The following is a 27,208-nucleotide window of genomic DNA, read 5'->3' as shown; positions in this document are numbered from 1 at the left end:
GCGCCAGCATCAAATGCCACATGTTGGGGCAGATTTTCCCAAAGGCAATGCCAAACTCGCACACCAAAATTTGAAGGTTTGGCACCAGCGGAAAGGTCACTCCCTCTCGGAATATAGCCTCGTGCACGGCGGCATGGCCCGCTGGCAAGATTGAGTCCTTCTCCTTCACCGTCGGTGGATGCAGCTTCACCACGTTGGGCAACCGGAACATCCGCTTCAACCGGTTGACGGCAACAACAGTCATCCTACCTCCAGCCTCAACAACGGGGGTGCCGTCCTCGAACACCCACGCCGACTCAGTATCTTCTCCCGCTACATCTCCCCCCCAGAGGAACCACTGGCCGCACTATTGCTTTCTAAACGCTCTTCGTGCATATTGTGGGCAGCGGCAGCCTCCCCCGCCCATGAACTCTCTGGACGCGGTGCACGACCCATAGCTATGTCCCACGGTATGGTCTGTAGCGGCTCAATCTCTAGCGGTTCTGGCAGTGAGGTTCCTGCACGGGCAGACGGACGCAAAGAGTCAATAAAATTTCTATCCGCCGCGCTGAACGACACTTCAGATCTGGAATCCTCACTGCTCGAAATCTCTATGACATCGGCCATCCCAAAACCCTAAAACCCAAATCAATTAACTCACACAAGATCTAACCTATCCCTATATCAACTAGTGCCCAAGAACATCAAGAACAGTTACCCAGAAAATACCAAAACAAGAATAAACACTCAAACCCAGATTCAACCATCTAACAAATCCCTAAAAGCCCCAACTCTGTCAAACACAGCAACCCATACCCAAACCCACTCTCACACCCTCACAGCACGTCAACGAAGAACATATCACAGAAATACCCAAAACCCAGAAACTCGCCATGGCAGACATCCAATGAAACAGGGATACAGATCAGAGTACCAACCTCAACGATGGAGTCTCTGGTAAGAGTTTGAGCACTTGTCTTCAAGGCCGGAGTTCGTCGGTTTCTCAACGAATGATGACTCAATGATATCGCCTCAGCCTTCTTCTCCGATCTCAGACGCATGGAGCTTGAAGACGATGAGTATAGTTCAAAGTTTAGAGCAAAGTGGAAAATCTTGCTTACTTCCCCCCCTTTTATGTCAACGTCAAACAGTCCTACGCCGTCCAGTGAAAAACTACATCAAATGTTAGCCATACACGTGTCCCACGACTCCAATTACTCTCCGGATTAGCCGAGGCGTCGCCTCGGTTACAAACTCCATCATTACTTAGCATTAATGGCGAGGAGACGGCTAGGCGGAGTTGACACGCCTCCGCATGCTAACCCTCTAGGGGTTCGCCACGTGTCAACCGCCATCAGACGAAGCGTCTAGTGGAAGCCACCACTTTTGGGAAGAAGGCGCCAATCATCGGTGGTATCAGCTGAGCGAAACCCCGCTATCGGAACTTCTTACTTGTCACTTTCCAAGTGTCGAACTCTGCTGAGCGAAACCCCGCTAGCGGAACTTCTCACTTGTCACTTTCCAAGTGTCGAACTCTGCTGAGCGAAACCCCGCTAGCGGAACTTCTCACTTGTCACTTTCCAAGTGTCGAAGTCTGCTGAGCAAAACCCCGCTAGCGGAACTTATCACTTGCCACTTTCCAAGCATCGAGGTTTGCTGAGCGAAACCTCGCTAGCGGAACTTCTCCCGTGTCACTTTCCAAGTGTCGAAATTCGCTGAGCAAAACCTCGCTAGCTGAGCTTCTCGTCACTTTCCGACTGTTGGGGTCCGCTGGGTGAAACCCGGCTAGCGGGAGTTCTCCCTTAGCACCCAACGACTGTCGAAGTCTCCGCTGAGCGAATCCCCGTTGGCGGAACTTCCACTCATCAACTTGCAACAGGCAGCCTCTGCTACACGCATCACTGTCGGCAGAGCTTTCTCGGTCTTGCAAACCCCGTGCTTTGCTGAGCACCACTCCGCTCAATTGCTACAGCAAAACACGTCTACGCGACGTTGTTTCCTGGTACAACTAGCGGGGGGTATCAGCCACCGGCGAATCCCGAGGCTACGCCTCACTCTGACAACGACCGCCACGCGGTGTTACGGTCAGATAGTCCCTACGGGACACGGGGACTTGTCAACAGTCTACGGCGACCCTGATCAGGTATGTTGACCCCCGTCAATTGGGTACTAAGATTGGGCTCGCTACCCAACACCCTCTGCTCTGCGCAGCTTCCCCTCAACAAACAATTTGCCGACCATCGGGAGGTCCGTCTTGGCTAGGGAGTGGGGGACTCCCTGGCGGGCCTAGCAGTGGCCCACCCGAAAGGGTATAAAGCATTCGCTCGGTAAGTCCATGGTTGACAAAGCACTGACGCTAATTATGGTTTTTGCAAGTCTAAGCGGAGATAACGCTTCACACCGCCGATCAACTCCTCAACCAAGATTGCCCTCCTTGACTGGGGACTTGGGGGACTTGTACCTACATGTACGTTTGCAAGCATAATTAGCTGTAATGAGCCACGCTCATTGTACCGCCAGAGGTACCGAATCTCACCAAGTGGGTGACCTGCGGAGACACAGCCAGGCGGGCTACCGCCCGAGCCCGGGATCGCCCCCAGATCACAGCTAACGCGCCGCGCCAAGGTAGCATCAGAGGCTCCAGACGCTGGGTATCGAAGCACATCAGTCCCACATCGAAAACAAGAAGAATATCAACCTTCTCCTCACCTATAAAAGGTTCTCTCATCTCTTTTCATTAAATACGCATTTACTACTCATTTATTGTTATGCTGCCTACATGCATTGACTGACTTAGGCATCAGAGAAGTGAAGACCGCCCAGTGCGGTCTCCCTCTGACGCCCTGTCTCTCGTGTGACAGCTAGCGGAGGCCATCAAATCCTCAGAGTAGCGGTCCGTCCACCGGACCCGCGTTAAACGAAAGATCGACTTCCGCCGGACTTTGAGCATTAACAGAAAGCATTGCCAATACCCAACCTACCACAATAACCCCCAATATAACAACCATTTTCTCCCCTGAAAATTCCACCACAAGCAGCTGGACCCGGATTGCCTTTGACAAGACCATCAGTATTGAGTTTTTTCCATGGACGCGTTGGAGGAAACCATAAAACAAGGCAGGGAGACTGCACCATTTTAGCCACCAGCTGCACCCCAAGCTCCAAAAGAAAATTGGAATCGAACCTCCCCGAAGCACAACCAGGAAAGTGAGGGGATGCAAACGTAATCCAAGCCTTGATTGAACAATAAACACGCCTAAGAGAAGGCGATTTATTGTCAAAAACAAGACTATTACGTGTCTTCCATATCTGTTCCTCCTCTTTCTCTCTCACGCTTCCATGAACCCTAGCGATCTCGTCGACCTCCACTACAGAAAGAGAGAAATTTGGTGTGAGTTTTATCAAATTCGTGAAAAGTACGGGCAGGTCCATCGCCGAGCTTCTTTGCAGGCTGAAGAAGGGGAAAGGCTTCAAAATCGATTGGGTCGAGCTGCCTATAGTTCTAATGTTGGCCACAGATCTAGATTTAGTTGGTAATTTTCAATTTATTTGAATGAATTATATTCAATTTGCCAAGTCCTATTTGGTTTTTGATTGAATTAGGCGGTAACTGTCAAATCTCGAAAAATGCTTGATGAACTGCTCCTTGTCTTTTGGGTATTGAGGAATGAAGTAACTGAGACCTATTTACTTATTAGGATTTTCTGTATACTAGGTGTCAATGTAAAGTTGTCTCATTTTCAAAATTTGCTTTCTATTCAATTTTTGTTCGATTTGGATACTATTTGGAGCTATGATTTTTTGGTTTAATTGCATGTTTTAGTTCAATAGTATTTCAATTGAATTTTATCATTGAGTATATTTTTTATTCTACTGAAATAGGTAGGTGTTGTTTTCTTTGATTTCTGGTTTCATTATTTGTGAATTTCTGTTCTTTGTTCTGAGAATCAATTTGGAGGTTGAGAAAGTTGTCTAGTTTTATTAATTAATTGAAAGATTGAGGAACACTGGTGCATTTTCTTTCTGTCCCATAATTTTGTCTAATTTGATTTTTAATTTGTTTTAGGTTTCTTCAGAGGTTAGCATGAACTTTTCACATGATATGGATCATGAATATGAGAAAATTTGCAGGAGAATGAACCCACCAAGGTTGGCAACCTTATTTTCTTCATTGGGCTTAAAGTAAATGAAATATTAACATACTTGTTTTGAGATTTACACCTCTACTGTCTTGTTAGGGTTGTGGTTGATAATGAAGCCTACAAGAATGCTATGGTCACCCTCTCTCATCCTTTTGTGTGGCTTTTTCGCTTTGTTGAGTTTCTTATACTTTCTCTGTTGAGCTTCTTTTCTTATCTGAGTTTGTTTTCACATATAAATTCTTTGTTCTTTCTTAAATAGTTGGGCTATTGGCTGCTGACACAGAACTACAGTTGATTAGGTGAAGTGTAAAACAATTGCTATCTGTCTACATAAAAATCACCAAAGGTATATTGTTTTCCAACTATCAGAATACTTCAGCAATTAAGAAAACATGCATGTGTAGCTGTAGAGAATCTTGACTTATGAGATTACTGAATGAATCAGTTCCATTTGTGGAATATTAATTAATTGTTTGAGATTGATTAATTGCTACCATTCATATTTGACCCACTTATCTTTGTATTTATGAATCTATGCAGCCTGGATGGATTGAAACAACAATCTAATTTAAAATATGGTGTAGAAATTGTGAAGTCAGATGAACAGGTTGTGTCCTTTTTGCATGCTAATTGAATGAATCTTTCTTTTGGTGTTTTATTTCCAAAATTCTTAATTGTTGGCTGATTATTGAATGGGTGTTTGTGACCTTTTTTAGGTTCATCTTGTTAAAACGATGAACAAATGCAAGATGTCCAAACAAAATTGAACAACACTGAAACTTGTATTCACAATCCTTTAGCATTAAGAAGTTGATAGCAGCATTTACTCAACTTGCAGGGAAGCAATCTCAACAAATCAAAGAGTTGCAATAAGTTCCAATGGAAGGGTATGTGTCTTTTACTAGGACACTAGGATGCGAAACTGTAGGATAGTTTGTTTTTGAAGCATATTGCTGGTATCTATGATTCATCTCATATGTAATTCTTATGGACGTCTAGGAGAACAATGACCCCTTGTATATTGCTCTTGAATGAATGAAATTCTGTGTAGGAAGCTATTCTTTGGATTCAGTGTTTTTGAAATATTGCTTGAACAGTACATAGGCAAATGCGTAATGTACAGTACTGTAGAGTGAGAATGTTAGACCTATAGGCATATAAGTTGCTTCAGTCCCCATTTGATATAATATGTTATTTATGTAAAAGGTATAATACAAGGACCCCCTAGAATATATTTTTGTATACATGAACAGTACAAGTATATTTCATTCAATATGCATTTGGATGAAGTTAGAATACATGGGGTCCACATTATTATATGTGGATACTTGAGCTTGAGATATGTGTGCCATTTAGCAATAGGAACACGAGCAATAGGCACACATATGATATATGTCTCTACAACTCAATGGGGACACATATTTGTCCCTATAGGTATCAAAAGGCACACATATTATTAGTCCCCTTAGACCCTTTTTCTAGTAGTGCCAGCACCAGGTCTGGAAGTACATTCTAGCTTGATGCAGTCATGGTGCTGGATTTGTCTGGACATTACATTCTTAATTATTAATTATAATTAGCCCTTTAAACCCTATTATCATACAAACGGTCTGTGATTAGTGGCACAAGAACCCTAACACATATACATCATATAAAAACAAAGTGGTGCACTAGTCCCCAGTGGCATGAAAACCATAACTTGGTATTTGCATATCTATGTTTTTCACTCATAAAACTAATAAGCTGCTAGATATTAATTTAAACAGTCAACATTAGCTTAGGGTTTACATAATTGAATTACTTATTGTTAATGTTTTGTCTTCCTGGACTATTTGCTTGTTACTTAAGGAAAATATCATTACCATATTTTTCATTTTTGTTGCCTGCACGTACGGCTGAAACAGGTCAATTTTTAAAACCAAAGTTATGAAGGCTTCTCTAATTTATATATATTAGGTACGTACAAGGCATCTTCTCGTATTTGTTGTTAAGTTATCAAGACATTTAAGAATCTGACAGCTGGATATGTTGTTCCAAATACGTCTCTCTCACAATTACTCTATCACGTGAATAGAATGCTATATAACTAGCCGAGAAATCAAACACCTATTAAATCACTCTAACGTAACTATAAGCATTCCTTTGTTGGAAAAAATGTTTGAACTTATTGAACTTAATTAAAATGTGTGACGTGAAAAGATACGAGTAATATTGACCTTGACGCCTAAAGAACAGAGTAGCCAGATGCATGCATTCTTTGCTGAATCTTTGACAAGGAAAAAGGGAAAACAAAGAAAACGTGGTTGGCAAGAGTGAAACAACTTCGCTTATGCATCCTCATGATTATTTTCATGTTCTTTTCCCTATATATTGGTGAATTCATGATCCGTGTTCGAATTTATGTTTACCAACTAAAGTTTATAGTTATTTCAAGGTTTTGTTCTTTAATTTCCTTCAAAAGTATAGAGATAGTGTGTTTCATGTTCGATAAAAAATCATAAAAAAGTTGAGACGACCAAGATAATTGGGTAACAAAAACAAGTCAGTACTACTTAGTTAGCTTCTATGTCCGATCATCGCATCTTCCGTACATTTCCATCCGAAATCCGTCCTTACCATCTTCCCTAATGCGGCCTCTAACCAATTATTGTGTTGCAGGATCATATACTCTCACCAAACGTATCATGTAGGTTAACAACTCATAAATTGTGTTTCTGATTCTCAATCACATTGCGCACATTTTCAATGGTTTTACAGTGGATGCCTGCCAGGTCAAAGAAAGCACAAGATCACAGGCTTTTGCTCTTTCATATTTGAAGTGTTTTAATGACCGTTCTACATGGATCACGGAGCATGGACTAAAAACGATTCCCAACCACTTGAATCAATACCATTTATAGATCAACTTTCTGGTATCCTATGTGAGCTAAAAGCCTAAAACCATATTAATCGAGGTCGGGCGCCTTAGGAGCTGTGGCTTCCTAGCTAGTTATATTATACGACAAATATTAGACGCTTATTTTTTGTTTGATGTACTCCCATGAACTCTTTTTACTGTTCATACCAAAAACAGTCAATTTAAGAAATTTATATACAAAGTAACACAGTAAAGTCACATTTCTCATGGTTAAATTATTCATGATACCTGGTTGTTAAACTCCAAAATACTGCTTTCTTGTAGTGCACACAAAAGACCAATAAGATAATATATTTTTTAGAGGATAGATAAGCTTCGGTAATGTGGGAGCACAATCCCATTTGGTTTATAAACCAGAGACTGCAATCCAGTTGTCTGAAAACTTGAGGATTAATCTTCTGTTAGGGCCAACATTGAATTAAGTTTTTGCCCATGGAATATTTGATTATAATTATCATTCTGTTCCAGTGTTTGTTCATTTAATCACATTCACAAGTAGACCACACCTGCACATTTAAATCATGTGAATCATGTCGGAAGACTTTGTAATTTCTAGTGTTCATGGTTTTTGTTTGACCATTTCCTTTTTTATTTTGAGTTTACAGATGATTGAGTAGATTCAATTAACAATGGTTTGTTAGTCAATAGAGATGATAGAGATGTATTGTCTTTAATTAGTTTGAACCACGTGTCTAATTTAATATACAACAAACAATGTTTTGTTTAGTCAAGTAAAATAGAGATGTATATTCTATAGGCAGAAATATCACTTTGGTCATTAAACTATGGCTTTGCTCGACACTTTGGTCATCCAACTTTTAAAAACTTCATTTTGTTCATCGAACTATATCATCACATATCACTTTGGTCATTCTGTTTGTTTTCTCTGTTAACTCCAAGGGTATTTTGGAGATTTAAAGGTTTACTCGCCATTTTTATAACTTAATCCAACTTTTCCAGCCTAAACATAAAACTTCATCCAATTTTACTAACTTTTCCCTCCTTTTATAATTCCTTAATTTATTAAATCAATATTTTTCTTCCGCTTATATTCCCTCACTTTGAATCATTCTCTGACTCGATTATTTTTCTTTGTTGCATGCTTTGATTATTGATGATGAATGCATGAATAAAAGGAGGAAAAAGTTGGCAAAATTGGATGAAGTTTTATGTTTAGGCGGGGAAAATTGGATTAAGTTATAAAAATGGCGGGTAAAACATTTCATCTCCAAAATACCCCTGGAGTTAACAGAGAAAACAAAGAAAACTGACGGAATGACCAAAGTGATATACGGTGATATAGTTCGATGACCAAAATGAAGTTTTTAAAAATTGGATGACCAAAGTGTCGAACGAGCCATAGTTCGATGATCAAAGTGATATTTCTCCCTATTCTATAATATGATCCACGTGTCGAATTCAATATATTTCTTCATTTTTAATGACTCAATCCCACTCTAGAACCATCATCTTCATTGTTGAGTCAACGGGAACCGATATTCCTATAAAAACACACACCACTGCCATTTTGATGCACTCGGTGTAGCCAAGGCATGTGGTTGGACTAAACTAGGCTTGAGACAGATTCAGCTATTGTGGTGCACTGCTTCAAGTTTGATCTCTCGGAAGCTGAAAGTAGTGTGATTAAATTGCAAGGCTTTTATTTCAACCATATATTTTAAGGTAACTCATGTCTTCAAAGATGTATTCAGAGAAGACGATGCATTGGCTGATAATCTTGCGGATTATGGTGTTACTAATATTGGTTCTATTTGGTGGCGTAATCTGCCTAACTTTGTTACTGGGATTTGTGATAGGGAGCTGTCTATGCGTACTAATTATCGCTTTAGTTAGTCCTTTTGATTTTTTTCAGATTGTTGGTTATAGTTTTTTTTGGATAAGAAAATTGTTAGTTATAGTTGACAATTATATCTGTACTTTCCATATTTATTCGTGTCTCATGGAAGTGGTTTTGGCCTAGTGCCTCTTCCTTTTGTACCTTTCTTTTCTTTCAATACAATTTCAATTAAGAGGGAAGAGTTAGCCCTCTCGGATTTACAAATAACCAATTGAGAATTATTTGATTGTCTTTCCGTCGAGGGCAAGGTGGAACACTTATTAGGAGATAAGTATATTCAAAATCTCAATGGCTGCTTTGCACAATGGCCGTGTTATGAGGCTTTCTGAAGAGAGTTTTGATCTTGAAGTGCAATTCTCCTTTTGATGTAAGGAGTTGGAAACCATGACCTTCTGTTACTTTACAGTTCATGGTACGATAAATCGATGATATCTTGACTTTTGAAAGGGTTAGTGGGAATAGTTCAGTTCACCAAGGATGATATTGCAGACCCACAGCACTGGTATTTGAAGCTAGTGCCAATCGCTCTGGCTTTGAAATTTTACTGGTAAAAACTTTGGTGGCAAGCAACAGTTTAAAATGTGTCAGAAGCAGGTCTAACATATAGAGGGTAGTGGCAGGTTTCTTTGACCATGAAGATGGCAAATATGATGAAGGCTTTACCAGTGCAGGCCAAGATCCCTGCCTCTGGAAAGCCAACATTATACAAAGGCTTTACCTGATGCAGTTTGCTACATGTTGTGTTACAGATTACGCATTAAGAATTGAGGCTCCTCAAATGTTTTGTTCCTTTCAAATCATTTGGGGGAGTGAAGGCCAAAATAGCCAAGGGGAAAGGGTGGAGGTCGATTGTGACTTGCGGGTACCCAATTGGGGATTGTATCCTACATTTTGGGATTGGCAGGTGAATCAATCATATTATGCGCATATGAAATTTTAAAGAACATGTTTGGGGATATCACAAAAGGACCATAAATACACAACTTAATGGAAATGAAGTAAAAGAAGAGACGTGTTTCTCAGAAACTCTGAAAGATTTTCACATATAGTAATACTATCTCAGGGTTCCAGATGTTACAGCAACTTAAATCATCCTTTTGTAACAATAGTCACCATAACCATGTGGTTTGTCAGAAAGATTATTTCAGAACCTCATAGATGGTATAAGTTAGCTGGTAAGTGCTTTGATTATCTGACATACCATTGTAGAACTCAGTATATGATTATTGGATGTGCCATCAACATATCAATACCTCAGATCATATCACTTTTGACCATGTAATACTACTCAAAAGTATAGGGACAAGTCACTTGGAACCATGTCTAACACTTTCTTCAGCCCGAGCAAATGCATCCGTGAACACATCAATTGTCCAATCTTTCAAATCCTCCTGCAAAAACAGAGAACAAGTATAAACATAAGCATTTCTTCACCCATTGAAAGCAAAACATGAAGTTTGGATTAACATAATTACTACAGAGTACAGACAACAATACTAATCCGGCCAATAGAATATATCTCTCTTACTTTAATGTTCTTTCAGGAAATCCATCAAAATCATATGGTTTACGATCTATGATTGTGCTACATTCTGATACAGTATATGTGCCATTATAGTCACAGACAGTTATGTGATTAGGCTACATTGAGTAAAATAATTCGCGACTTGTCTAATGCTCAGGAAAAGACAGCAAAGGAAACAAAATTATGATAACATGAAGCATTTTGTTATTGGAGTCATTGTCTACTGCACAATACTGACCATAGCAGTTACTGACAGCAAGTTTATAACACAAAATAAGTGACTCGGAAGCTATTCAAGTACTATGATCCAACTAAACTGATGGATGCTTAAAGTACAATAAAGCATCTGAATTGAGTAAGCTATTCGTAAGAACAGTCTTTAACAGCACACAATATCAACCCAAAAAATGAAAGAGAGATAAAACAGTTGGAAGCAGATCAAAGAACAGCTGATGATATTATTAATACTTTATCACTCTAAGTGGGTGAGCACCTAGACTGACATACCATAAGAACTGGGAAACCATGTATAATCCCAAGAACAAAAAAGAGCAAAGAAATAGTTAAAACAAAATACTGAAACAAAGGTAGAGAAGATAGTTATTACCAGCAGCAACGCAGTAACGTAACATCATCCAATTAGTTCAGTTTTAGATATGTAAATATCCAAATGGGATATGACCAATAAGCTAAAAGAACAAAACGATAAAAGATGTGGTTTCTTCTCAAGTACAATTTAGGCATGTTTGAATATCTAGCTAAAACTGAATGGCTCATTGTTTGAACTAGTACCAGCAGTATAAAACGTGAGCCGCTATACTGTTTTTCACTGCATATGCCCATCAGCGAGACTACCTTTTTTTTTCTTTCCCACAGAACCATTGTATAAGAGTATAAATTTTATTTGTAACTCACCATGCGCACTGGTTCTCCAGTTCTTAGACGGGCATTTGGACGAGCAAGCTTGGATTCAAACGGAGTCCTCGGCCTCTGTGCTCGAATTTCTTCCCATTCCTCACGACTGAGCATCCGAACAGTGCCTTGATCAGCAGGAGCATTCCTTATCTTGCGTTCAATCAATTCTTGCGACCTTGAGTCATCATACTGCCAGCATAAGAGATCAGTCACATAAATCACATCATAAACTAGCGAACCAAGCTACCCCAAAATCATTATCAACAACACAAGGTAATCGGCAAGCTACACCCTCTTTACTGCCAAAGAAGTACGAAATAAAAATCTTGACACTTAAAAGGGATCCTAAGCATTTTGTTTACTTTACTTCCTCCTCAAAATCAAACAAAAAAAAGTAACAGGTACTTTGCCATTTTCATCACTACTGTTCAATGCAGCTCAATTCTCAAACTTAAACAACAACAATGAGCCAAAAAAGTAAAACAACATTGCAGGAATCATCATAACCTGACACCCTAATGCAATCACTAAATGCAGCAATTGTTTCTTGCAAAACACAAGCAGCACAGAATTCATATCCTAACATTGAAACAACCCTGCAACTCTTAGCAAAAATGGCAGCATCACATATTCAACAGGAAGCAAATTCTTGTAAACAAAGTGACAACAAGACACGGACTTTAGGCAACAGAGAGCAAACAAACAACTGGGTTGTGGAAACAATCAAAGATAATGTACTCTATTTTTTTACCATCATGAGGAGCTTAGCGAAGAGAGCTATTCCGGCAGCGGCGAGGTACATGGGCATGGTGGCTGTGTCTAAGTACGTCAAAGGCTCCGGAACCTCAACGAACACTCTGTTCTTTCGTTTCTTGAAGCTCTTGCTCTTCCTCATCTTCTCCAACTCCGCCATCTTCATCTTCAAGCTCTCACTTGGCCCATCATAGGTATGCAATCGCCTCCCTATAGAAACCAGCCCTCTCTGCCTCACCCAGTTCATCATTCTCATCAATTCAACAGTGCAATTCAACTAGAACAGATCAAATTATGATTAAATGGGCAAAATGGGAACGACGTCGTTTGTGTTTGTTATATTGGGCTTTGCTCAAAGCTTCAGTCTTTATTGACCAAAAAAATCAAAAACAAAAACAAAAGCTCCAGTCTTTGTGACTCTGGCTTAGAGAAGAGAAATGGGTTTAGCTTCACATGGGAGATACCTTGCATTTCAGATTGGTAATCCAAAATCAAGGCTTTTGATTCGGGTCCAGTGCTGCAGTTATCAATCAGAGAGTAAAAAGCAAGAGGATGATGAAACAGTGAGGGAAATCTGTACCATTCTGAAGCGAAGCAGAGAGTGGGAGTCCGTGTTGAGCTCATCAGGGTTTCCCAAGAAGCTAAACCCTCGTGTGGTTCGATCCGTTCTTCAACAACACCACCAGGTTGGTGACCCAGAAAGACTTTTAAGTTTCTTTGATTGGTCTGGTACCCAATTGGGTGTGCTCCCAAATTTGCATTCTTTTTCGATTATGGCTCTTGTTTTGTGTAATTCCAAGCTTTTTGGGCATGCCCGTGGTGTGTTGGAGAGAATGGTTAGGACCCGGAAGCCGGCTTTAGAAGTTTTGGATTCTGTTGTTAGGTGTTTTAGACGGTTTGAGGGGTCTGATATGGTGGTTTTTGAGATTTTGATCAATGTGTTTAGGATGGGGGGTTGGTTTTATGAGGCTGCTGATGTGTTTTTGGCTGTTACGAGTGTTGGGATTTCGCCCAGATTGGAATGCTGTAATTCTCTGTTGAATGACTTGTTGAAGGGTAATAGGATGAGGCTGTTCTGGAAAGTGTATGATGGGATGTTAGAGGCTAAGATTGAGCCGGATTTTTACACTTATAGCAATGTGATCAACGCACATTGTAAGTTTGGGGATGTTAGGCAGGGTAAGAGGCTACTGGTTGAGATGGTACAGAAGGGCTGTAATCCGAATTTGAGTACCTTCAATGTGGTGATTGATGGATTGTGTACAAGTAGGGCTGTTGATGAAGCCATTGAGTTGAAAAAATCAATGGTTGAGAAGGGATTGACCCCTGATAGGTATACTTATTCAATACTAGTTGATGGATTGTGCAGACAGAAGAGATCAGAAGAAGCAAAGATGGTATTGAACGAGATGTATGATATAGGTTTGAATCCTGACCGCACCTTGTACATTGCTTTGATTGATGGATTCTTGAAAGAAAGTAACGTGGATAAGGCCCTGAGGATCAAAGAAGAGATGGTCGCTCGAGGAGTTAAGTTGTGCAGTGTCACATATAATGTGATTTTTGCAGGGATCTGTAAAATAGGTAAGATGAAGAAGGCAGAGTCTCTTTTGAATGAGATGAATGCTATGGGAATTGAACCTAATACCCAGACATATAACTATTTAATTGATGGGTACTGTCGGGAGCAAAATGTAAACAAGGGTTATGCATTACTTAATGAGATGAAGCAAAGGAACTTGACACCCAATGAGGTCACTTGTGGAGTGGTAATCAATGGCCTTTGCCGGTCTGGAGATCTACAAGGGGCTGATAATGTTTTGAAGGTAATGATCACTGGGGGTTTGAAACCCGGTAGAGTTATCTACACAACTCTAATAAAAGGTCATCTACAAGAAAGAAAATTTGAAGAGGCGATAAAACTATTGAAGGAAATGAGTGAAAAAGGTGTCATTCCTGATGTATTTTGCTACAATTCTCTTGTAATTGGCCTATGCAAAGCGAGGAAATTTGAAGAAGCCAACACTTATTTGGTGGAAATGGTTGAGAGAGGATTAAAACCTAATGCATATACTTATGGGGCTTTTGTTCACGGGTACTGTAAGGAGAGGGAAATGCAACTCGCGAATAGGTATTTCGAGGAGATGCTAGGTTCTGGTATAGCTCCAAATGAGTTTATCTATACAGCCCTGATTGAAGGACACTGCAAAGAGGGTAACTTGGTTGAAGCTCTTTCAACATTTAGATCTATGTTGGGACGCGGGGTGACCCCAGATATCAAAACATACAGTGTCATTATTCATGGTCTCTCCAGGAGAGGAAAACTTGAAGAAGCAATGGGGATCTTCTCTGAGCTCCTTGGCAAGAATTTGGTTCCGGATGTATTTACATACAGCTCTCTCATATCTGGCTTTTGCAAGCAGGGAAATGCAGAGAAGTCTTTCCAACTTCTTGAACAGATGTCTCAGAGATGTATTAAACCAAACATTGTCACTTACAACGGCTTGATTAATGGATTGTGCAAGTCTGGGGACATTGACAGAGCCAGAGAAGTGTTTGATGCAATTTCAGGAAAGGGTTTAACTCCTAATGCTGTGACTTATGCTACAATGATGGACGGATATAGCAAATCTGGAAAATTAACTGAGGCTTTACAATTATTAGATGAGATGCAACTCCATGGGATTCCTACTGATAGTTTCATTTACTGCACCCTGATTGATGGGTTCTGCATGGCAGGTGATACAGACAAGGCCTTGTCTTTATTTAATGAAGTGGTGGATAAGGGCCTTGCTGCCACCTCTTCTTTCAATGCATTGATTGATGGCTTCTGTAAATTGGGGAAGCAGATGGAAGCCAAACAGTTGTTTGAAGATATGGTGGATAAGCATGTGACACCAAATCATGTTACGTACACGATTCTGATTGATTCTCTCTGCAAAGAGGGCTTGTTGAGGGAATCAGAAGAGCTATTTCTGGAAATGCAGGAAAGGAATCTGCAGGCAAATATTACAACCTACACTTCACTTTTGCAGGGCTACAACAGCACTGGAAGCAGAGTAAAGATGTTTGCTCTTTGCGAGGAAATGATAGCAAGGGGACTCAAACCTGATGAAATAACCTATGGTCTGATGGTCGAGGCCTATTGCGAAGAAGGTGATGTGGTAAAGTCTCTAAAGCTAGTGGATGAATGTTTGGTCAATAGTGTTAATTTGAACAGTGATGTGGTAGATGCTCTGGCAAATGCCCTATTCCAAAAGGCAGAATTTTCAAAAGTGATGAAGTCACTTGATGAAATGGGAGAGCAGGGATTTGTGCTCAGTCTCACTACATGTAAAACATTAGTTCACGGATTTTTCTACAAATCAGGGAATGCAGAGAGGGCAGCAAGGATTCTCGAGAGCATGCTCAGGTTTGGATGGGTTTCGGAGTCCACAAGTATAAGCGACTTAATTAATAATGAAGAACAAAATGAGGCAAGCTCTGGGATTTCTTAAGAGTGTAGTTGATTACAGTAGAATTACTGGTTCTCGTCCTATTCATGGTCCATGAACCAAATACAAATGCTGGCCCAAGCAGGGTAGCAAATTGTGGTGATGGAAAATCTCTGCTTTTGCAATGTGCAGCTTCCTCATTGTCAAACGGTGATTGTGGGCACCCCTTCAACAAACATGTTAACTCCCAGGTTATAAAGGTAAAATTTTCTCAGTTCCACTCGGTTTGTTAATAGAAGACATTTTTTTTCGTTCAATATTTGTCAAGCCACTGCAGATTGGCTTGGAAAAGTTTCTTTTCTTTTCATTTAGTTTTTTACCTCTTAATTTAAACAGACATTCATGTACTGAGGATGGGGAGGGCATAAAAAACGTAAGGACTGCTGGCGAGGTAGTCAACTGGAACACTCTGTTCAGGATGATTAGTTGATTACCATGGGTGATCATGAAAGACAGCAACAGGTGGCAATGTTGATACTCAGTAAGAGAGGTGGCCAAATCAATTGCAGACTTGCAGTTCTGCTTGTAAAGAAACCACCTGGTCTGGTTGGGATGATATTTACATGCCTTAACAAAGCCTGCTTCTTAATGTTCATTTATTCAGATTTTTTTTTTTAGAAAATTTATTCAGAATTTAAGAGTCATAAAGTAGCAAGCATCTTGTAATTTATGGAATGTAATAATGTGATTTCAGCAATGAATATAAAATGAAAAAGTCATCGAAACAAAGAAATCTGTCTTCATTTTCTTTTTGTTGGCACTTGGCAGCGTGTTCAATTTCAGCATGCTTTAAGTTGTATCGCATAAGATATTAAGATTTTAAGGTTTTAACACATTAATTTTGAGTGAAGTCAACAGAAATTATTTTAATCTTCTCAAAAAAAAAAAAAAAACAGAAATTATTTTAAAGTGTTGAATAGCATGTGGCCTAATAGTATGCTAAAGACATTAATCTCCAACAAAATGTGAAGTTCAACTCTTCCCTCTCATTTGATATTAAAAACATGGAAAAGTTAATCAGCATACATAGTAGACAGATAACCTATCAAGTATCAAGAACTTAAAGAAGCAGATCTAAATTCATAATTTAACTTTACAACCCAAATTCAACCTCACATATTTTTTGCACGCACTGGTTCTTTTCCCTGGCAGAAATGCATTTGAAATCGTATATACACCAACAGAAGAATTTGCTACTAACCTCCTAAAATTCTATACAGGAAAGCAAATGAAGAAAACGTAAAAACAAATCAAATTTCCTATGTTTACCTCAAGCCACAAAACTGAACTAATCTACATCTATGAAGAGGGATTAATCCCATATTTTTAATCTGTACTCAAGTTCCTTACGCTATATATAATTTCTCCTCTCATTTGAACCATCATCTGCCTGAGTTTGTCAGCATAGAAAGCATCCCATTGTCATTCAAGGCTGACTCTGATACAAGCTTACATGGTGTTTTACCTTCTCTGTCAGTGGCTTGAGGATCTGCTCCTCTGCAATTGAATAGGTAAGACAGCTTGAGAGGCCTTTAACAATTATCGGACAGCATAATCATCATAAATAAATGAAATGTGAATAATTATCAAGAAAACTAAAAGATTTTTATACCCAAAAATACGTTATACACAGATTTACAATATGATGCCTACCAGGCCATGGTTTTGCCTGACAGCTAATATCAAAATATAGTACTTTGGAACAGGCTAGCAGTATAAATCATTTAATAGTGAGAAGAGAGAGGCGGGTCATAGAGATAAATAGGGTGTCTAAAGATGGAAGCATATTCCATACTCAAAAGTCAATAGCAGGGAAGATGATAATTAATCATGGACAAGCCAAACGTATGCAGAAAGTTAAATGAGCTAATTCCGAAAAGGTTGTGATTACACTGAAGATTTCTTCAGGATATGTAATGTAATTAACTACTGACATACTATGTGCGTGTTGTGTGTGTTGGGGAGGGGAAGTAGTCTGTAACTTATATACAACAAATGCACTAACAACGGATTACCTCATGAGAAGCATCTTTGTAATAGCAGGATTCCCTCTCATAACACAATAATGGAGTGGAGTTTGGCCTTTTGAATCAGAAGCATTTATATTTGCACCATACTGTAAAAGTAACTCCACCATGCCAATATCAGCAATTTGGCAGGCCAGGTGAAGCAGGGAACAACCCTCAGGGATGTTTTCTATGAGGCGATCTTCACTTCTACTTGATAAATTTGAATTACTTGAGGAAGGCTTGTCTATTGAATTATCTGCAAACCAATCAAATTGATATCAAGTCTTTTATACTCATCCACTTCGTAACATTTCGAGATTCTAAGGGCATACCACATAATGCTTTCCCACATACAGCATTAATATCAGCTTCAAAGCTGACAATATTGCGGTAAACAGCTTGCTTGTCATTAGTACAGACACTTTTCCACAACTGTTGCTCCACAGGGTGGAGTTTCTGACTGATCTTTCCGGGGCGAACAAAACGTTTTTCTGCATACTGCAGTTAGAGGAAAATCTCAGTTCTAGGTCCTAAAAACAGCAAGTTTATAAGACTTATTACCAATGAAACAATCTCTCTCTCTCTCTCTCTCTCTCTCTCTCTCTCTCTCTCTCTCTCTCTCTCCCCCTTTTAATAAGAAAAAACAAACCTATAGAGTGGCATACAGATGAAATTATATATATGCATGCCAAAATAAATTTCCAAGTATAATGGATCTATAAGGTAAGGCATTATCACTTCAAGTAGGAGGAACTCAAAAAAATGACGAGACAACCCTGCTACTGATACTATAAGTAGCATCAAAAGGGGTTTGTAGGGCTGTCTTGTCAAAAGGAGCATTCACTGTCCCATCATATCTGTTTTGTCATTATATACACATACACAACCTTGTACACAGACATCAAAAGGGGTTCGCAGCCTTCAGAGGGGATCAGAGTAGCTCAGAAAACATTTTGCAAAGTAAGGATTTTTTATATAATTAACATTTTTAAAGATAATCTATCTCCATGTACAATTATTTCTAATCAAGTAAGAAAAATATAATAGATATTCTCCTATCATCATCTGCATCAAGTCTATTTATAAAGGGAAATTTTAACAGGACACCCTAAGGAAGTAGGCAAATTGCTCTGAAGAATACCTTTGCTTGAATAAATCTCTCCTTTACTGAAATCAGATCATCATAACAGGGCTTTGTCATAAGAGATTGATCATTTGAATTTCTATCAGACTTGAAAAAACTACATCACAAACTGACAAGTTATTAGCACAGCATGAATATCAGTTTCAATCATATAAAATAGTACAAAATATGAATTACTTACCCAGTAAGAATATCATCAGCCTGTGAAGTACTTTTTGAAGGCAACATCTCCTCCCAAATCGAGTTTGCATAAGTATTCCCCAGTGATTGAAACAAGATTAAGACAGACGGTTCCCATACTTTCACATCAAGTGTCAGTGATCTAACCTGCACCAAAGGTTTTTTTTTTTTTAAAGAACTGCCTCAATGAGAAAATTGAAGAATGACATACTAGCAGAGTTGTATATACACATGATACACAATCCGCAGACAACTATATAGAAAGACAAGCATTTTAGATATACTTGCTCTGGATGCTTTTAGTTAAGACTTGGCAAACCTATACATCTCTATTGCATTTACACCTTCTTGTCTTTTATTAGAATAAGCATACAAAATACTTGAATAGAAACTAGTCTGAATACATTATTACTTTTCAATTGTCCAGTTTCATTTGTCAAGGCACAGACACACATTTGAGTACATTGTCAGAGCCTCACTCAGGTAAGTCATCTAAGAATGGTCAGATCAGCTCTAAACAAACTATGTAATTGATGAGTAACATCTCTTAAAGCTCATTACTATCAAAAGAAACCTGCTGGATCTTGAATAAGGCCTGTTACAAAATGAAATCCACTCTGAATCATTTCTTGCTGACTATATCTTTCACAAGCTTATTAATCAAAAGTTTAATGCTGGTATTCCAGCTTCCCTATCAAACATTAGATAGGTGCTTCCTACCTTGACCTTTCATTTGAACAAACTGACAGCCATAAAATTTTCACAAATATAAATCTGGAATTAGGGAACTTGCCTTTGATACATGTACACCAAGATTGCGATGAACACCAGAACATTCAATGCAAATAAGAATACCAAGGTTTAAGGATGCCCAATCTGGGTCAGGTGCCCCACAATCAGCACACTTGTCATTACCACGTACTCTTCTCAATATCTCAATTGGCTTCTCAGTTTTCACACTCGGCTTATGCGGTTGCAAACTTCTATAGGTACGCAAATAATTATTAGTGAAGATTTTTGGTGACTGGTCCTGAATAGCTGTCTGATCAACATCACGATAACTTTCTAATGAATTGCTCTCGCTTGCAGAGAAATGATCGTCGCTACCCATAGAGCTAGCTAACAGACGCTGCTAAATAATTGATAATAACCATTTTAGCACTATGCAAATCCAAGGTTTCATGTGTTTAAGAGTGCACATTATTAACAATTACCCTCTCAGGTGCCTGGAAACTCAATAATGAAGAAATTACTCCAGTGATTTTCTCAATCCAATCCATTTGGTCGAGTGCATTCTCTGCCTGCAGCACTGACAAAACTGAGAATCCACTGCTATATGATGTGATCAAGGTTTACCTTACAATCAATAGCAACACTAAACCCACATTATGCGTTCAGGAAAAATACCTGCAAAGTGTAAATTTTTAAAGGTGATATAATCCTGAAGCAGAATCTTAAGTCTGTCTGGTCTGCATCAACCTTAATTGTTGATGTCAGCAAGTTCACAGTGTGACGTGCAACGGATTTTTCATCATGTACACCACCATGATAGTGGGAAGAAAGCCATCGACTCAAAATCCCAGAGCCATAGTCGGTGGAATTATTCTTCTGCGGAGAAGACTGCCCCCAGACAGGAACAATATAATTTATCATCAAATATGGAGTGGGAGATATATATATATATATATATATATATATATATGAAGAAGCTTTACAACACATCCTCCAGATATTGACTTACAGATGACCGGTTCCATGGTTTGCGATAGTAATACAGCATCCCTCGACTATCAAGAATGAAATACCTTCTTTTCCAGTCGCCTCTCAAATTGGAGGACCGTTTTGAGAGATATCCTTGACGAATGGTTTGAATCTGAAATGTATTAATAGACATAAGCATGCAAGTTAAAACTAAAAGTTGGAGACTAAAAGATATCAAAAAATACAGCTTGGTTTCAGTAGGAAGTCATGCAAAGGGAAAGAGGGAATATCATATCTGCAACTGCAAGTACCTTCCCCTTTGCAGCAGATTGCATCACTTCCTCTATCAGTTTATTTGATCTTCTAGCCAAAGTCTGCATACCATCTCCGCTAAAACAACCATGAACACCACGTAAGGACTGCCTACTTTCCCTATCAATCTGCCTTCTGTACTCTATTATTCTTTCATTAAGCGATATCTGTTCCTGGTTGGCACTTTCTCTCGTATGTTGTGCATACTCCAAAACCTGTAACAAAAAATAAGTAAACTCTTATAATTTGACAACTAAGAGAGATTAATTTGACGGTGCCAACTATGTGAAGGTACGCAGCCTCTGATGGAAAAATATCAAGGGAAAAAAAGGAGAAATAGGGTTGTTATATTTGCCCAGAAGAAGAAGAGCATACTATCAAGCATTAAGAAAGGTAACTTAGAAGAAAGAATGGAAGTACTTCATACAAACCTGATGAATATAGGGTTCCATTGTGTGTAGTAGCTCATATCCCTGCAAAAGGAGGGGCAATGTCTTTGTGATTATTCTGTTGCTTTCCTAAATTCTGAGCATTGTGTCCACTTTCTTTATTGTATCTATCTTTTGATCACTAAAATCTGTTGCTTTGAAAAGAAGAGAAAAAAATCTACAGTAGCACAAGTCATCACATGTTTATGTCAGTACCTGTTTGAAGTAACGAAGATGAGCATCCATCACCCCACTAACAGCTTCCTGAAACTCAAACTTCTTTTTCGCCTCAATATCAGAGAGAGCAGTAACCTGCAGAGACAAGTGAACTATACATTGAAAGCCTAACTGCTTCTGTACTGTGCCTTTATTTAAACCAAAATATCTTTGTGAAACATATCTTACCAGGTTGAAGCGGGCTTGCTCAAATGAGGATCTTGCATTATTCAGTTCCTGGAATGTCTCTCTACCAAATTAGATATAGAAGGATAATGGTCACCCACGCCAAACTATCTAAGCTCATAATGATTCACAGATTCTGAACATACCTCCTCTATACTAGCAGCTATATCCAGCCTAGTGCTCTTCCTCAATGACAGAAACTTCTCACGTGCCTGTCCCACACAATAGGCATTGACCTCATCAGTCACAATCAGAAGACATGGGTGGGACTTTAATTGTGTTCAGTTCAGACAATTGTCTATTTGTCTATACAAGTCAGCTCTTATTTAACTTAAAACGGTCCCTTCAATAGCATTTCTGGATGCTCATTATCAAATCCATTGAAATTTCAGAATTTATGACACAAAAATGGCATCTATTTTCCCCTCTCTGTTTTTTTTTCTCTCTCTCTCTCCAGTGTCATTAAGACCTACTCATATGAATAGACATCTGCTAAAATGGAAACCAACTTTCATAGGGGACCTGAACAGATGTATTGATAGTTAACTGAAATTTTAAATATATAATCAATATACTGAAGGCTTAATACCAAACATAATCATTCTAAATCTGTCATTCTTCTTTACTTCTCAATTAAAGTCCATCACTGTAAATCTCTCACACACTCCTTAGCTTAAGCACCTATGTTGGCAGTAGCATTAGAAGGTGCAGATATTGCTAGTTTGCTACTTGCAAAAACAAGGCATCATGAATGGATAAAGATATTAAGGTCTAAAAAATTACATGCAGTTGCACCATACCATAGTTTAAATGAAGAAATAGAAAAGATTTGTGCAGAAAATTATCTGCAATAGAAAAGATATCTTGTGCAAACATCACATGATGCACAAAATTTTAGGAACTTAACACTACCTGATCATATATTAATGAAGCCTTGTCGAAACGCTTTCTGACTTCCTGCAACAATAAGATACTTTAGCGAAAAAAGGAATTGGTTAGAAAATGAGAGAAAGAAGGCAACACAGCTGATATTAAACCAACACCATGCAATGTGAATACCAAGCAACATTTGTATGTGTTGTGTTCAAACAAATGTACCTACCCCAATTATCTCAAGTAAAAACTTTTTATACAAAGCCAGAGTGCACCATTATGGTTCGTGTCTGCATTTTGTTTAAACCTCTCCATTTAGTAACTGCCCTCTCCTTTTCCTCTAAGTTGACTTGGGAAGCTGCAGTGCCTTAGTCATTTTTGCAGTTTGGTGAACTTGTTCACTTTATTGATGTGGTGGATATGTTTTATAGGTTATTAACTTATTATGCTTTATGTGTTTTTTGTTTACTGTAGGATGAGGATTGTAGTTAGCACTATGAGATTGCAAGTTAACTTGAGAATACCATGATGATTACTAGCACCTCTATCTCTGTCTCTAATATATTGTGGGAAAATGACCAACAGAAAAAGGAGACTAATAGATGAAATGTTATTCCTGAACTAGCAACATGTAAGATGTCATAGAAGATTTTTCAAACAACCTAGAAACTGAGACTTGAGAGGGGAATTGCAGAGCTGACTGCTGAAAAAGAAACACAACTGCCAAGATTCAGGGCACCCCATTGATATAATACAGTAATGTACCTTGAGATCTTGGAGGTCAACATTTACAAATTGCAGCAGCCTATCATTTAGCATGTGCTCTACCTGAGAAGATAGGAAACTTCAGCACAGTAAGGTCAATCAGAACAACTCACTAAAACTCAATATACGGTAATGGTGTCATGTTGAAAATTTCCATACCTAACTTGACCCTATACATAGACAAAAGTGGGAAACTATGACTGAACTCTCACAACGTCTCTCAAGTAAAGAATACACACTTCGCAATCAACATGTGGACATGAAGTTCACCAGAATAGTATCCATTTAATGAAAGCTAGCAACTGAAGGGACAAATATTGTATCAAGGTTTTTATTTTTTTTATTTATTTTTTAAGAATCAAGGTTTTTTACTTTTCTTCTCACAAACCTGCCCTCACAGAGTCGCAGCAAAGAAGATGCTCGTAATGAATAATGTCCAACAAACTTTACAAATACATAAGTATCAGGAGGAAAAGACAAAGGTAATCTTCCATCAAAAAGGTATATTCCCAAATATCATTCCATTTTTGTTCATGACGTCACAAAACAATTATTACCTGTGACCGCAAAACTTCCTTGTATGTTCCGATTTCTCTCAATGCAATTGTGAAATTCGTCATGATATGGCCTGCATATATTAACTTGGAATTTTAAATATTAACAAAAAATATAATGACAAACAATCAGACAGAATCACTCACATAAAAGTATAAAGCCATGATTTTCAGATCTCTAAATGCATAACTACAGTCAGGAAGGCAGGATCAGTCAACAAAGAGCAAAACTGATATGATAAGCATTACATGCACTTAAAAAATTCAAACGAGTTTGATTTATATTTATGACCATTTCTCGAACAGCTTTTAAAAGTAGCATCTCTGTGGTCTAAGGTCCTGGTTTGAAATCTCCTATACTCATTTCATCCTTTATTGATTTGCAAAGGTACGCAGTGAGGTTGCTCCTGCACGCATCTCCCTATTTAACTTGTTATTGATTGGTTCTTTACGATTTTATTGGTTATTTCAGTGAGATCAAAGGTTATACAGTTCCTAAACACAATAAGCACAAGCCTGAGTCTGAGTCTGAGCAGAAATTGGATGTATGTAACCGTTTACTATTTTCAAGTAAGCGTACCATAAGGTTAAATATTATTATTTCTATAACCATATTTCAAGGGAATAAAAAAGATACCAGAACATACCCCCCATTGCTGAAAAAATAGGATCACCATGCCCTCCCCCAAAAGTTTCAAGGGCAGTTACAAAAGCAATTTCCCCATCGTATGCTTCTCCAAGCCCTTCTCTGAAAATTCAAGTGGATTAAAATTCTAAGATATTTCAAGGGCATCTAGTATATCAATGTCATAGTGAAGGCCAAAGGACGATGGAAAACATAAGGAGCTAGTGAGGTGATAGTGCAAGCTTACGTGTACTTTCGACATCCTTTGTAAAACTTAGAACACCTTCCCCTCAATGCCTCTGCCCCCTCTTCCAAGCCTTGCAACTGTTTCGGAAAACAACACATCAATTAGCTTACTTCAAGTGTCTAGTGTTCAAGCACCGCAATGCATATGTCTAAGACTCAAACATAACTACGTACTGTTTGTAGAGTAAATTACTAACTTTCCTCATCTTGTACTAATGAACCACCAACGCATCAACTCCATTAAAGATCACATTACCAAATCATCTCCGTGTTTCACACTGTTACCATAAAGTATCAGATTTTTTACCATATCTCAAATTTTAGGTGCCTCTTCCTTCTTAAACATAACTTTGAATTAGGCACCAAAAAAACGCCATTGTGTTATTCATTACGCAGAAAATGGTTCATCATCTGCATTTATCTGATACCATTCTAAAATGCCACACCCTCTTAACTATAAATTTACCAAAAGCTGTGAAGTTTTGAGCTTTTTCGTTCTATGGCATTTACAGCGGATTAAACCAGAGAAAGATTGAAACTTTATGATAAACAGAAGCAAAAAAAATTGAAGAAAAAAGGAACCTGCTGGCGGAACATTGGCGAATCATCGAGCTTTGCGAAAGTCATGTTTGAGTTTTGATGCAGAGCTCTGCTTCTCCTTTGGTTTTCAATTCAGAGAGAGAGAGAGAGAGAGAGCTTCAATGTTGGCAATGCAAAAATGGTAACAGAGCTTCAGAAATTTCTTTGCTTTTTTGGAAAAGTTTTTGTTAGACAAGGAGAGGTTTGTGCAGTTGGAAGATGAAGGTGTCTGCGATTTTTCATGGCAGTCACTAAAATTTAAAATTAAAATTTTATACAAAAAGAAATTACAAGTCACCCGCCTTTTCATTTCAATTGTCTATTTAATTCATTAATGCCGGTTTTCTTTATTTTGTGTATTAATGACGACCACTAACTTCCCACTATGCAAGGCCCCAAAATCAGCCATTAGTTAAGTTTATTGAGTATGTTGAAGGAAAATCAAGTTTAGTGTGCCTTATCAAACTAGGAATAGGAATAGGAGAGAAGGTTCTAGATTTCCCAATCCTACACGGATTGGTATTCCTTGTAACATTAGATTATGCACTTTGTAATCCCTATATATAGGGCTCCTATTCTCTATAATGAAACACACTTCTCTCATCAATCTCTCTCAATACCAATATACTTAAACACGTTATCAGCACGACTCTAGCCAAAAAGAAAAAAAAAACCCACAAAACTTCCTTTGCCAAAATTCTGCCGCAAGCACTCTACCTGCGTGCCGACTACCCAGCAGCCCCTAGCCCGTGCTAGCCGAGCCCCCACCGCGTCTGCCCTGCGCTACGCGCCCCTGCGCGCGTCTGCCTGCGCGCCCGTGCGCCTGCAGCCCTGCTGCCTGCCTTTCCTGCGCGCCCGTGCGTCTGCAGCCCCGCGTCGCTGCCCTGCTGCTCCTGCAGCTCTGCCGCACATCTGCTGCCCCGCGCACACCTGCCCCCGCAGCCCGTACGCACACCTGCGTTCGCTGCTGCCTTTCCCGCAACGACTGCTGCCCCGCAACCGGCCTGCCTACTTCGCGCCCGTAGCCCCTGCACCCCCTGCTGCCCCTGCAGCACACCTGCAACTCACTGCCACTGCAGCCCCTGCTGCCGTGCACCACTGCACACCTTTACTCGACTCGCTTATTTCCATCACGCCTGCATCGACACGCGCGTGATCCAAAACCAAAAAGTAAGTATCCAATAGAGTAAGTTTTAAAGTTCCTAAATTGAAATTCTTTCTTTTTCTCGGGGACTTAAAAACCTCCCTTCTTCTTCATCCCACCTTTCTTATAACGTGGGTTCGATCATTGAAAAGCGGAATCGTGGGGATTCACGCAATTAACGAACTAAGAGCGTTCGTAAGACTTCGGACTAAGAGCGTCCGCAAGCATCGATTTATGACCTTATAAACATCATTGTTTCGGTCTAATCCAATTTTCTTGGAAATCGATTTCTTGGTAGCATAGCTCGGAAATCTTAAATATTTAGTTGTCGTGGAAGTTTTAACTCCGAAACTAATATATTTCTTCTTCTTATTTCAGGATGTCGAAACTTGACTTTCCTGCACTTACCTCAACTAGCTCGGAATATCATAGTTGGGCCACGGATGTTGAGCACCATCTCACTTCAAAAGGGATCCTACCCTTAATTCAAGCTCCTAATCCTACTCTCATATTTGAGCGTACGGCTACGAACAATGCCACCGCCCTCATCTTGATGAGGCGCCACATGGATAAATCACTTCGACTGGAGTACATGGCAATCAAGGATGCTAGAGAATTATGGGTCGCGCTAGAAGAGCGATTTGGTAATATCAAGGATACCCT

The 27,208-nt window shown here is 39.2% G+C and overlaps 3 protein-coding genes across 3 annotated transcripts; 1 reads left to right on the top strand and 2 right to left on the bottom strand.

The window, feature by feature from the left end:
• Positions 1-10,171: 10,171 nt before the first annotated feature.
• On the bottom strand, positions 10,172-12,364 carry LOC112177334. Its single transcript, XM_024315631.2, has 3 exons — positions 12,088-12,364; positions 11,337-11,525; positions 10,172-10,287 (listed from the first exon to the last, which is right to left on the bottom strand). The coding sequence occupies exons 1-3, from the start codon at positions 12,343-12,345 to the stop codon at positions 10,204-10,206; spliced, it is 531 nt and encodes a 176-aa protein (XP_024171399.2). The 5' UTR covers positions 12,346-12,364; the 3' UTR covers positions 10,172-10,203.
• Positions 12,365-12,405: 41 nt separating this feature from the next.
• On the top strand, positions 12,406-16,316 carry LOC112176944 (pentatricopeptide repeat-containing protein At5g61990, mitochondrial). The gene is made up of 2 exons (XM_024315087.2): positions 12,406-15,783; positions 15,920-16,316. The coding sequence occupies exon 1, from the start codon at positions 12,527-12,529 to the stop codon at positions 15,584-15,586; it is 3,060 nt and encodes a 1,019-aa protein (XP_024170855.1). The 5' UTR covers positions 12,406-12,526; the 3' UTR covers positions 15,587-15,783; positions 15,920-16,316.
• Positions 16,317-16,670: 354 nt separating this feature from the next.
• On the bottom strand, positions 16,671-25,633 carry LOC112180562 (ADP-ribosylation factor GTPase-activating protein AGD1-like). Its single transcript, XM_024319118.2, is given in 20 exon segments — positions 16,671-17,080; positions 17,599-17,862; positions 17,864-18,090; positions 18,734-18,833; positions 18,918-19,063; positions 19,710-20,045; positions 20,131-20,217; positions 20,324-20,536; positions 20,658-20,789; positions 20,929-21,144; positions 21,361-21,402; positions 21,574-21,669; positions 21,763-21,810; positions 21,906-21,971; positions 22,672-22,716; positions 23,398-23,460; positions 23,955-24,025; positions 24,599-24,699; positions 24,824-24,900; positions 25,405-25,633. Coding segments are annotated over 20 exon segments (2,490 nt in total). The 5' UTR covers positions 25,450-25,633; the 3' UTR covers positions 16,671-16,965.
• Between the last annotated feature and the right edge of the window lie 1,575 nt (positions 25,634-27,208).

Source organism: Rosa chinensis, chromosome 7 (assembly GCF_002994745.2).
Source record: "Rosa chinensis cultivar Old Blush chromosome 7, RchiOBHm-V2, whole genome shotgun sequence".
NCBI classification, from domain to species: Eukaryota; Viridiplantae; Streptophyta; class Magnoliopsida; order Rosales; family Rosaceae; genus Rosa; species Rosa chinensis.
This window is presented reverse-complemented; position numbering and strand designations above follow the sequence as displayed.